Raw genomic sequence first — 13,728 nt, 5'->3', positions numbered from 1 at the left:
ATGTATCCTGACATGTAGGCCCTAGCATTTATTCTTTTGTTATTATAGACACAATATATATATATGTTACCAAATTAATACCATTAATAAAATGAATTACTAAAATAAAAACGGAATATAAGCGTTATTTCATAGACAAAAAAATCTATAAAAAAAAACGCTATACAAAACAGAGCCATAAAGAGTTACGACATTGAAAATTAGAAGCCATTTTTGTGTCAAAGAATTCGCACGCTGAGGGCGCGCGCGTTTCTTTTGTATAGCGTTTTCCTGTAGTTCATGCATTATTTTTAGATTTTTTAAACTCTACTTTAGACTCTACGGCTCACTATGTCGGTAAACACTAACTCAAATTCGCGCACGTGACTGCAGCCATGTATATGGCCTTGTTAATTTTGTAGAGCCGACCATGTTCGGAAATAATTGTTAATAAAATTTGGGAAAATAGAGCTGCCATGATGCACAGAAATGGCACTTAAAATTTGAATTATGGGAAAAAGTCTCAGGAGAATTTTGTTTTGAAAAATTAGAGCTTCTAGATTATCGGAAATTGTCCTTTTAGGGTTGGGGAGGAGTGTGGCCGCATCTATATTAATGCTACTATTGGTTGCGTAATTTTACGTATCTCTCCGAAACCGCTGAATGTACGTGCTCACATTTGGCACACGTGATGTTTCTTGATAGGCCGCACACAAAGGCTATATCACTTTTCCTGAATTTTAAGGATAAACACTAAACAAGTGGCAAACAAATAACAGTAGGCCTAATTGACGTCTCAACGGCCATGTTTCGCGAGTTGTTACAACGTCCTTCTTTCAAAGATGGCACTCCTGTTCACACGACAAACATAAACAGAAGATGCTCTACATAAACAAAGACTTATTACAAGTCTTTAGGAGTGGAATTGCAAATTGTCATGAGCAAAAAAATCCTGACATATGACAGGACTTGAACCCAGGACCCTTAGATTGGTAATTAAATACTTCTTGGAACAGAATGAATTTCGTAAAATCACGGCTAGCTCAGTGAATAACGCCGTGGCCATTGGTATCAATGCTTAGTAGGCTATCTTCGAGTTCGAATCCGCGAAATGTATCACCGCTTAAAGCAAAAAATCAAAACTATAGACCACAAAATTACAAAAGTAGCAAAATAACAAAGCTCCCGCAAAAAAACATATTTTTTAAATACATATGGCATACTTTGATATAGAAATCAAATCAAATCAAACAAATCACAATTGCTTGTTCCCAGACCATGAGCTACGTCGGTCTTTCTAGATTTAAGACCGAAGCAAATGATTTCGTCTGAAATATGTTGCATCTGGAACGAAGTACATCCGTCAGCTAACAGACAGTATTGAAAACAACGTGTTAGACTTTCTGTTACCAGACGACCAACAGCTAATGCACTCAATGTTTCGGCAGTTAGACATTTGTTTCTGTGTTTTTTTACCGACACCAGTCTTGCTGTTTTCACATCTGAAACAAAATAAACGATAAGGTTGTGTTAATGCAAATTGTAAAAGAAAGAACTTTATGTAGGCCAGTACTAAAATCAACATTCTAACCTTTCTTTTCACAAATGTACCCTTGCACGGCGGCACAAACTCTATCATTCCATGTGCCATCGTCATACAATTCACCACAATTTTCATGTGCCGTATTTGGCTCACCAGGCGCCCAATCTGTATGATAAAGGTCAACATCATTTTAAAGTAAAGCCTGAAGAAAAACGTTTTAATGAAAGATGTTTTTTAAAATGTGCAGGCTAATTTATTTCCAAGCACCAATGTCTAAGGATTCAGATATTAATATTTACTACAAAATTATTTTAACACATAATTTATCATACCATTGATAGTATGCAACAATTGAATAAAGTATACTGTGTAAAGTCAAGTAATGAATGAACTTATATATAATATAGACAGAATGAGTTATTTCATTATCTTACTAGTAAAACTAACTGGTTCGTTGCTCGTCCACTTCCAAGTCACATCTAACTCATTCAGGCCTATCCATGTGCGTGTACATTGTGTTCTGCCATTACTAGCAAAGTAGTTTTCGTTTGCTGAAGAGATGGAAATGATATACGAATTGTCTGCCACACACTGAACATTAGCATCGTACCAATTAGAAGGATCACAGTACAATTTATAACAGTTTCCTTCAAAGTAACTCCACGATGAGGCACATCTATCTGCCAAAAAAAAAGATCATAATCATAATCATCTCCATGTGCAAATAAATTAAAGGTACTACTTGAACATTTTGAACTTACAGATATTTGGAGATTAAAACACAATAACGAAAAAGATTTACCTCCCAATTTATATACATTATATTATTGGTTTTTACCTTCAGATGGAAATACAAGGCAAAGGTTATTGGAAAATAAATAATGAATGACCTATATACTTTTTATAGTAATAAATCATAACAAATACCTACCACAACTGACTTCGAATAGAGTAATAATGAATACAAAAATATTGAATTGCAGGCAAGTTTTAAGAATTCTACTATACATCTTTGTTTGCTAAAGAAGAAAGTCGTTGTGTGATATGATTTGGTAAAAAGACAGACAAACGTAAATCAATATTTATTGAACTAAATAACACTAATGAAACAAAAATACGATATCATTTTGATTTGAAGTAACTGGGCATGCATGTTTGATTTGCGAACAAAGGCTATACTGTAGTTAGATTACAAGCAATAATTTATATACAATACAATGGTTGTAATATGCAATATATGACTATATTGATTCGGTCACAATCTCTTAGTTTTCTTTTGTTTATACGATTTTCCTTTATTATCTCGTCGGCGTCGTCTCGTTTATTTTTATTTTAATTCGACATGGCCAGAAATCTTTCTAGTTTGTTCACAGTGAGTAATAAATTAGCGAATTTGATTAGAAAATCTTGTCTTTGTGCTGAGCTCAACAGAAACTGTTAGGTATAGGCTTAAAACGTTAATACAATTTAAATAAACACACTGGTGAATGATTATTATTGGAAATAACAAAAACAACGTAAACGATACCGGAGCAATCCGTAAAGGTATCGCGTCCGTCAAGAGTTCGTTATATATGGAATGACGTCTCAATGGACCGAGCAGCCTGTATATTGGTGCGTAAAGGTATCGCGTCCGTCAGGAGTTCGTTATATAGGGAATGACGTCTCAATGGACCGAACAGCCTGTATATTGGTGCGTAAAGGTATCACGTCCGTCAGGAGTTCGTTATATAGGGAATGACGTCTCAATGGACCGAACAGCCTGTAGATTGGTGCGTAAAGGTATCGCGTCCGTCAGGAGTTCGTTATATAGGGAATGACGTCTCAATGGACCGAGCAGCCTGTAGATTGGTGCGTAAAGGTATCGCGTCCGGCAGGAGTTCGTTATATAGGGAATGACGTCTCAATGGACCGAGCAGCCTGTAGATTGGTGCGTAAAGGTATCGCGTCCGTCAGGAGTTCGTTATATAGAGAATGACGTCTCAATGCACCGAGCAGCCTGTAGATTGGTGCGTAAAGGTATCGCGTCCGGCGGGAATTCGTTATATAGGGAATGACGTCTCAATGGACCGAACAGCCTGTAGATTGGTGCGTAAAGGTATCGCGTCCGGCAGGAATTCGTTATATAGGGAATGACGTCTCAATAGACCGAGCAGCCTGTAGATTGGTGCGTAAAGGTATCGCGTCCGTCAGGAGTTCGTTATATAGGGAATGACGTCTCAATGGACCGAGCAGCCTGTAGATTGGTGCGTAAAGGTATCGCGTCCGGCAGGAATTCGTTATATAGGGAATGACGTCTCAATGGACCGAGCAGCTTGCTCACTGTTGGATGCGTATGTTTGAAATATATCTTTAATTTCAAGATTTCTCTATTATTGGATAGTTTCTCTTTTGGACACAATATTATAGTAGGCCAACCACAGTTGCTATTTGGACAACATTTCCCTATTTTGGACAAATCATAATTACTCGATTTGGACATTTTGAGACAGCACGTTGTCGCTATGCTGGACAAACATTTCCACATTTTGGACAAATACTCTCGATTTTGAAGCAAAAAAATAAGAATATCTCGGATTCAAAAACGTCACTCAAAATATCATACGTACTTGTTGAGACTTTGCGAAGCTCAGCAAGTGAAGACCCAAGAATATGTTGTGGATCTTTGTGGATTATATAGATATAATTTAACACTTAATGCAATTTATTTTTCAACCATCAGTTTAATGAAAATAAAGTTTTGTACTGTACACACATTATACAAACATACAATTTTATAACAAATCTGTACACACGCTTAAAATGTCCGGTATGCTGCAGTGAATAAAGAAGTAAACTCGATACAAGTAGGCCTAATGATAATGTTACAATTTCTTAGAACTTTCTATCAAAAAGTGACAATACAGAATAAGAAACGTACTGTTATTTAATTGTTACTTCATACAAATTTAAACACACATGAAATTATATATTGTATCTTTACAAAAACGCGTTATTTAAATATTGCCACTAACAATTGTTTTTCTTTGATTTAAAAAGAAAGAACTAAGTAAAATGAGTTACTAGATTGTAATTAAAAACGACGTTCAGATGTAAACAAGCAACTGATTCCAAAAATCGATTTATAATTTGACTTTGGTATATAAATAGCTATAGCTAACAAAATGTTCACAAATTATTCAATTCCCCAGCAAAGTTATTCAAGTGATGATTACCTATCATTTTATTACATAATAAAATATGCTTAATAATTTCTTGCAATATTGCATACATTAATCATAATGTCAATGTATCGAAATCTATTTACTGTTAGTTAACTCAGGGTAGAGTGAAATAAGTTTACTTTTCCATTTTTGTGTGAATCCTCTCAAAATGTTGCACAAATTCAGAAAACATAATCAATTTGGAACTTTTTATGTTATATTTTCTTAAAATGGTTTCTAGTAATTTCTGTTCTGCAACAGACATTTCACGTTTATTTATACGTAATTCTTTTATAACACGTCTAAACTGCGTTAACGGTTTCTTGCGAAAGAATCGTCTGTGGATGTAGTTAAGTGGTAAAAATGGCTTGTCATATCTAGTGATGCAAGGTATTTCAACTCCGTGAAAGGACATTTTCACCAGCCTTTGGATTGGCACACCGCCATAGCGTACTTTACTACAACCTGGTAAAACAGATTGCCTTTTGTCTTCTTTTAAGGATGCTTTCTCATCATCGTCACTTTTTATCAAAAGTTGTTGTTTTCTGTTTTTTTCTTCTGAATTATACTTTCTAATTAGGTCTTTAAGCGGATGTACACAAGCAGTTTTCTTCTTCTCAATGTTATTATTCAAGTTTGTTAGCGAACACATTTTATCAGGTTGAAATTTTGTATTTTCTTGGGAATCACTAGGTAGGTATTGCATATTGGAGTGAATTGAATATTTTCTGTTCGTTTCAATTTGATAACTTGAATTATTAGTTATATTTGGCTTAGTAACTTTATTTTGAAAGTTATCTAAACTAGAATGTTTTAATCCCTCCTGAGTAGTTACAATCTCATTGACTTCTTGTAAACAAGGTGTTTTACTTATTCCATGGGTTTTCTGTCGAAATTCCTCAATTTCAAAATCGGTTTTGGTTTCAGAATGGTTAAGTATTGCTTCTATAGTGCCTTTATTTTCAGGTTCTTTCACATTGTCAGACGTGTCTAGTTCTTCAGACAACTCCTGTGTTGATGAACGGGTACTTTCTATTCCATACTTTGGTTTCTTCAATATACCATCATTAGAGTTTAATGTCAAATCTTGCACACGTTTTCTACCATGGTATTTTGGTAGAATCTCGCCATCTGTTTTGTTCTCATTGTCTGCAATCGATGCTCTGGTGTTTTCTGTTGATAAGTGAGTTTGATAATCAAAATAAGGCGGTAACTTGTCAGCAATAACTCTTATATTTGGAACAAAGAGTTTATCAGATGGAAGAGACTCCTTCTCATCAAGGAGTTCACTGACGTCAGCAGGCATATTTGTAGCAGACATATTATGCATTAACGTTGTGAGACAATCACCCTTCTTGTATAAGAGAACGGGTGAAGATGTCTTAGTTTCCTTACAATTCATTTTGTTTATAATGGAATAGTCTGCATCCAAAGGTGTTGCTTCTTTACGGAATGTTATCTTCAAATTATTTGTCTTCAATGTTTGCTTTAATGTGCATGTGTAACTTGAGATTGAATGTTCTTTCGTATTTTTATCATTCAAAACTTCTTGGTTTTGTATTCCCTTATTACTTTCGGTAGACAAAGGCAAATCTTTGCTAACAGTAGTTTTTGGTATGCTAGTATTCTTCAAACACAAACTATTTTCAGGTGACTTTTTGACAGGTTTGTTTTGCATGATTTGTACTTTTTCTAATGTTGAATATTTTGAAGAATCCTTGTCAGATTGTTGTATCTGAAGTTGGTGATGTATATCATTGGATATGCATGAGGTATGACTTTTTTCATAAGATTTACTGAGCACTAGTTGATTTCCTGGTACATCAGGGGATTTCAAACATTTTTCATAACTCTGAACTGAATTTAGATGATTTACAGGAGATGTTGCACATTGGTCATCTACCAACTGATGGACCGGATTGTTGGCACAATGTCTTCCTCCTGTAATTGGCATAGACTCTTCATGTGACAAGGTCAACGAGGACTGCATAATTTGGTTGTTAGAATAATTTGTAGTGCTTATATTATTACTTGAAGAGATCTCGTTGGTTTGGTCATTAGCACAGCTTTGATTTCCTGATGTACAATCAGGATTTCTTTGTGTAGAACCCTTTTTTGTTTGGTAGATGCTAATGCTTTCCTCAGAATGAACTGGAATAAGCTCTCTTTCATTCATTCTTTCTTCATAAGGAGATGTTTGTTTCCTTATGTTGGTTGTACTGTATTCACCTGCAGAGGTTTGCATTTGATCTTTATGTAGACCTACATTATGATGTTTCTGATGTGCATTAGGAGATGTCTGTTTTAAATCTCTTGGCATGAAAGGAGAGCAGAGTTTCAAATTGACACTGTTGTTACCTTCAGACATTAGAACATTCTCCCTATGTAACGTAGTATCAGACCGATTGATTTTGTAGTTGCAATTTGAATATTTATCTGCTGAAACTGGCTGTGTATATGGTAAATTATAAGAATCTTGATGACTTTGTGAGTTGGTACAGCTTTCAACTTTAATTCGACATTTGTCTTCAGAAAATATCATTACCTCTTTAGTCGGCTTCTGAAAATAGTTTACTATAGACATCTGTACTTGTTTTCTACATGGTACATTCTGCGTGTCCATACACTTCTTTTTATTATCAGTAGTGGATATAGAAACTGCCTCAGAAGGTTCTGTTTTAACAGAAACTTTGTTGAAGGATTGTGATTTGTGTTCACTGGCAATACATTGTATTGGATTGGTTAGAAGCTGCTTTTCAGAGGCATAATTCAAAACTGGCTTCTTTTGCAGAGCAGATATCAATTGGCCTTTGGATTCAGCTGCTTTCTTCACTACAAGACCTTGTTGAAATTTCTTGTTTTTGTAAAGTGCATAGTTTTCATTTTTATAGTGCACAGACTCATAGTCAAAGGGGTTTGAACAATGTAGGGAGTTTTTCTGTTTATGAATCGTTGTTAGTTGGTATTTTGAATAGTCTCCTTGCTCTGTGTCATATTGCTGCAACTGAAGTAAGCTGTCTGATCCATTTTTGTATACTTTTGAATCATCGACAGTTTTTTTATTGTCACTGTCAAAACTATAACACATATTTGGTAGTGCATTAGGTGAATCTTGCACAATCAAATTTTGTGCACACATTTCTGTAGAAGATTTTTGCAGTAGGCCTCTAACAGTCAAAGTAGGAGATGGTTGTTTGTATGTAGGTTCTTTCACAGACACCTGTTCTGTACATGCTAAACTGGTGTTATAATCATAATGTTGTTGTTTGTTTCTCTCTTTTGAGCTTTGTAATTGATTTGACAAATAAGTTAGCATATTATTATTCATGGAATAAGTATTAAGAAGTTCATTTCTACTATCAGTGTTATGTCTTGGCAATTGAAGCTCTTTTCTTCCATGTTGTGTATTCAGTTTACTTTTAAACTTGATATTTTCACTAGGTTGCTTCAGAACAGTACAGTTACTTTGATAAAATGGATGATGGGTTCCAAATTCAGTAGAAATCTTTGCGATATTAGATGTCTGAATGTCTGGAGCAAGACTTTGCACATCAACTATTACTGGAACAACACTCTTATTCACCTGAGTATCTCTCATTGTTGGTGGATTTGTCATTGCCTTTGATCTTCCTAAATCCTTAAGTGTTTCAGAATTAAAGCTTAGGCACAAAGAATTGGCTTGCTGCAATGTTTTTTCTAATTTGTTCTTGTCATAAAAAAAATCTTCTTGTTTAGGATGTATGACACTGGCAGATAATTTTCCACATCCTTGTGGCAAAGAATGTGCAGATTGCATGTTAATAACAGTTGGCATGTAAATATAATTAGTGTTTTGATGGGAATTAATGGGATTACTAGAATTAGCTGGAGTGTTATAACTTGGAGTGTTGTACATAGTTCCTTCATAGTTCATTTTTGGCATGTTTTTACTAGTGATAGAATTGCCTGGTATGTTATAAACTGGAGTGCGACTGTACGTAGTTCCTTCATAGTTCATTGTTGCTTGATAGTTAACATTATACTGCATGTTAGGTAACATGTTATTATTTATCAGACTGGCATTACCATGCACAGCATGCATACCATACAATTGTACCGGTACCATGCCATCAGTATTTGTCATTTTTGGAATGTACTTTTCCTTCTCAACTGGATTTCTTACATTGTTCCTGCCTGGCATAGCACAGTAACCATTTACAGCATAATTCATTGTTCTTTGATTCTCTTGCTGGTAAAATACACTATTTTCCACATTCATTTTGTTCTAGTTTTTTTTCTGAAAAAGAAAGAAGTCGGGATTTAGTTTTAGCATTTTTTAATTTGTTAAAAAAATGCATGCAACATATTAAATTTGCTAGAATAGAAATATTGATAAAATTGCCTTGTTTGTATTCAGTAGAACACTCTTTTGGGACACCCCTATTAGGGGCCACTTTCTCATGAAATGAACAGGGGGTTAACAATATGGCCAATTCCTATTCAAGGAACAACTCTAGTAAAGGGACAACTTGCCATTTTTAAATAAGGAAATAAATGAATATGGCATTTCATTTTAGTTCTATTAAAGTGGAGGTGTACTCAGGGCTTTTCTTTCTCTTATTTACTTCAGTATATTAATATTAGTAGGTACAATACAAACAAAAAAATCCATATAAAAATAAGCAGTTTTTGAGAAATCAGAAAAAAAAAACTGTTCGAAAATATCAAAAAAGCACTGTATATTTTTTTTCAGCAGTTAGGTGCTTCTCCTCACTTTGCAATCGACAAAAGATGACCTTAAGGTCACGTTGCCCTGTTTACGCTAGGTCTCCTCTCACTGCTGACTCATCGACCTGGTGAGACGCACACATGTACCATTCTCGTCTCATCATCTCGATCGCATGAACCCCAATTCATTTCATAATATTTATTTGACAATTAATGTAAAATATACATAGATGAATTGGTCAGGGACTGCTAAAGTAACTAGATTACTATAAGTGTCAGCAGTCCCATGATCTTAACTAAAACAAATTTATCATAAACAATACATTTATTAAACGGCAATCACCAAGTGAGGCCCATCTCCATTCGTCTTGCAGCTGAGGCCTAGTCTGACTTACATCAACTCATAAACATTTATTGTCTAACTGTAGGCTATAGTCAATTATAGGACTTTGACCTAAATGTGTGTCTTGTTATCAAAACTACATCCTATCTATCTGATAATTAGATTATTTGAAAAAATCATGTATAATTTAATTTGTTCACATGTAAAACCTTGAAGAAACCCATCTTGAAAAGAAGCCTTCCTCTTTGATCAGCAATAGTAATCTCGAAAAAGAAGCCCATCTCGAAAAAGAAGCCCACCCAAGAAAACTAAAAAAAGAAGCCCATGAGCTTCTTTTCGAGGTTTTATGGTACATTACGTCTATGGAGCTTTGTATTGCAAGCAAGGTGGGTCACATTATAATTAAAATAATTACTTTAAAGTGTTGTGAATCAATTTACTAATGCACGGTCTTGTTAAAATTAAAGTGTTTGGATGGTAGGTATGCATTCATATCCTAAGTTTGTACCACCTTGGGGTTTCACAATAAACGAATGGTCAGTGTAGTAAGAAGTGGCTTTGTTGCACTAACCTTTTCCCCGAGTTTACACAGAGTATGACGTGTATGATACAAAAGCATAACCCACAGGCTTATGCTTTCTGAACAGGCCCTAATACCGTTTGTCTAATTGGAAGGCCATGGTAATCAAATAATGTAACAAATAAATATTTCATGTTTATTACTATTAGGCAGTTGTTTTGTACATATGACGCATCTGAATAAATTCAAATTACTAGTTTTTTAAATGTTAGCATTATTTATAATGTGGTTAACGTTAAAAACGTTTAAAAAAAACCCAGAAATAATGATTTAAGTCTTTAGTTCACATCAGACCAACTTCTGTAATTTGCTGCTGGGGATCATTGTTGCATTCAATCAATGGAAATTAAAGAATTTCAATTTTAAAATAATAATCAATATAAAAAAAATAATATCTCTAATATAATAATCTCTAAAAAATTGAAACTGTTGAATATTGTACAATGGGAAATGTAGCTGTAGAGTATGGAACGCCTCCTCTGCCTTCAGTTCACATTTATCATGTGTGTACTGCATGACGATTGGTGTGTACTGCATGATGTTTGGTGTGTACTGCATGACCATTGGTGTGTACTGCATGACCATTGGTGTGTACTGCATGACGATTGGTGTGTACTGCATGATAAATGTGAACTGAAGGCAGAGGAGGCGTTCCATAGTAGAGTTTGTTGATAACTCTAACTATGTTCTGTGATAATAATTAAATGAGTGTCTAAATAAATTAAATATCAAAAGTTTAAAATTAGAATTATCAAACAAAAATATCAAATCATTGTATTCGTTAAATAGGGTTGACAATTTTCATATTGCTCTTTTTCTTTCAACTCATGACAATATTCTTTCATTCAACTCACATTATTTCTATAATTTCTAACTCATGACAATATTCTTTCATTCAACTCACATTATTTCTATAATTTCTAACTCATGATGACAATATTCTTTCATTCAACTCACATTATTTCTATAATTTCTATAACTATATTTTAGTCTTTCCCAAAGTACAGTTTGATAACACAGTCTGTATTCATGCCCTTTCCTACATGTTGGGTTATACTAGTAGTAATACTTATTTTCACTGTTGTTCAACAGGTTAGTAAATACAAATTATACAAATGTTTAAAATAATTTACCTTAAACAATTACCTGTACATGGTTACTTTCTATGACGCATGTAATTATATATATACATAATTTATAAGTGAGCGATCAATAAGTAAAAGTGTGTACATGTAATACAGATAATAACATGTGCCTTTACATTTTAATTATGAAGATGCACACAATACAATGTTCATTCAAATCATCTACCAATCAGATGTAGCCAGGTAAGTGTTAGGGATTGTCTTAATAATTTTTCATACATTGTATGTACCTGTACAGTACATTGTGTAATTTCTCTTTTTCTTTGTTTACTTTCTAATCTCTGTATTATTTGTATTAAAGGTCAGACACTGCATTATGTTTGTTTTGTCATGTTTTTATTAATAACTGCAGTATCTGAATTTATATTATGATTATTAAATTAAAACAATTTTATTAGTTATCCTTTGGAGATTTAACTCCTTGTGCTTCCATGGAATCATCTTTTTTTTTTCTTTTATAGGTAGTCGCACTTGGTGAATACAGCTAACTCCCTTTTATTGTATGAAATCATCTTTTTTTTTTGCTTTTCTGTATTATTTTTTCATTCTTTCTTTTTTTTGTTGGTCACATTTCTCGAAAATGTGCACCTCCTATGTTTTAATGATGTTGCAGTTTTGCAAGGTGATTTACGCGCAATTTCATGAATTTCAATGAGATATCATTAAAAACTAAAAGTTTTATAATTGACAATTTAATTCATATCAAGGATCAACTTTCTGTAGAGTAAAACTGGCGTATTTCATAAAAAGTTAGAGCACACATTTATTTTAAAATGCGCAAAATTAATTTCAAAATCAACTTTCTATACTGACAGTTTGAGCATTTCCAAATTTTGCTTTGCGCACAACGCGTAAATAGAGTAAAACGACCAATATTTGCAAATTTTAATTTCTGTTCTGTATACCTTCAGCTTCTGTGATACATTTTATTTATTTTTATGAACTTCAATTGTGAAATAATGATGCACATGCATGTTATTGTTAAAAAATGGCTAATTAATGCAAATTTATGAAAAAAAAACATGCCTATTTTGAATCTATTTATTATAGCTTCTCAGGATGGCATGGTGACCACTTTTTTTTTTTACTTAAATTTGAATTTGAGATATAAAATCATGTAACATTTTTGCTTGACGAGAGTTGTGGCGTAATCATACTGTACAGTAAGGCCACCTAGCCAAATCTAGTTTAAAATTGTTTTGCTATCTAATCACTAATTTTGATTTATTTTTTCAGCCCAAAACAGTATCCCTTTAAAAAGAATGGAGGAAATGATTTCCATTTTACACCTGTCTGATTGAACAGGTGCAAATCATATAACCAAAATAAAATATTGGAATATTCAGAATTGTTGGTAGTGAACAGTATGCAAACTTGCAATAGGCCTACCTATTTTGTATATCAAATAAAATGTGTTTAACATGATCCACTAACCTGAAATCTGCACCTGCTTGTATTTGGCTTCTTTCTCGATGAGTGAGAGGTAGGCCTATTCTATTGTTTTGTTTTTTACTGATCTTGTTGTGTTCTTATTATGGACGAGGATAGGTCAAGGTTTTGTACATGGTCATTCATCCATTTTAGGTATGCATATGTCAGTACTAAAAAGTATGTAGCCCTAGGGCCTAGGCAAGAAGCCGATGGATCAGTGGTTTGTAGTACTACTACTAGCCTAGGCCTATATTTATCGTAATATACAGTGTAGTACTAGGCCTAGGCCTACGCTAGGCCTAGGTAGCTAGGAGTGAAATGGTATTGCATGCTGTCTGCGCTGCCATGGTTGGTATGATGGATTTATTATTCACTTGAGTATCATCAGCAGTAGTTGCACAAACACATCCACCAGCCTAGATTACCCATCTAAAGGCAAAACCTTACACAACAAAGATATTAAATCTTACTTACCTCCATATTATTATTAGGTTGGTTAAGTTGTGTGTGACTCTCTCGGATGATGGAGGTGATCGTGTCGCGGAAGTTTTTCGAATAATGACCGCGTATTGGACACTTCCATTGTGTTTAAAGGGTGTGCTCGCTCAATGGAAAAGACACGTGTATGCCAGAGACACGTTGATCGCGACATCATAACATTTTATTACGAATAAAGAAATGTAAAACACAACACAAGTATAATTTGGATAGTTACTCCATAGGGTGATCAACTAAATATACGTCCATTCATAAAATCATATTCTTATTGTAAATAAAAGGAATCCAATTCGGAGTAT

The 13,728-nt window shown here is 34.0% G+C and overlaps 1 protein-coding gene across 1 annotated transcript; it reads right to left on the bottom strand.

Moving 5' to 3' along the window:
- Positions 1 to 4,433: 4,433 nt before the first annotated feature.
- On the bottom strand, positions 4,434 to 13,469 carry LOC144854162 (uncharacterized). Its single transcript, XM_078712055.1, has 2 exons — positions 13,406 to 13,469; positions 4,434 to 9,001 (listed from the first exon to the last, which is right to left on the bottom strand). Exon 2 carries the CDS (start codon positions 8,981 to 8,983, stop codon positions 4,862 to 4,864), a length of 4,122 nt encoding a protein of 1,373 aa, XP_078568181.1. The 5' UTR covers positions 8,984 to 9,001; positions 13,406 to 13,469; the 3' UTR covers positions 4,434 to 4,861.
- Positions 13,470 to 13,728: the final 259 nt, after the last annotated feature.

Source organism: Antedon bifida, chromosome 10 (assembly GCF_963402885.1).
Source record: "Antedon bifida chromosome 10, ecAntBifi1.1, whole genome shotgun sequence".
NCBI lineage: Eukaryota > Metazoa > Echinodermata > Crinoidea > Comatulida > Antedonidae > Antedon > Antedon bifida.
This window is presented reverse-complemented; position numbering and strand designations above follow the sequence as displayed.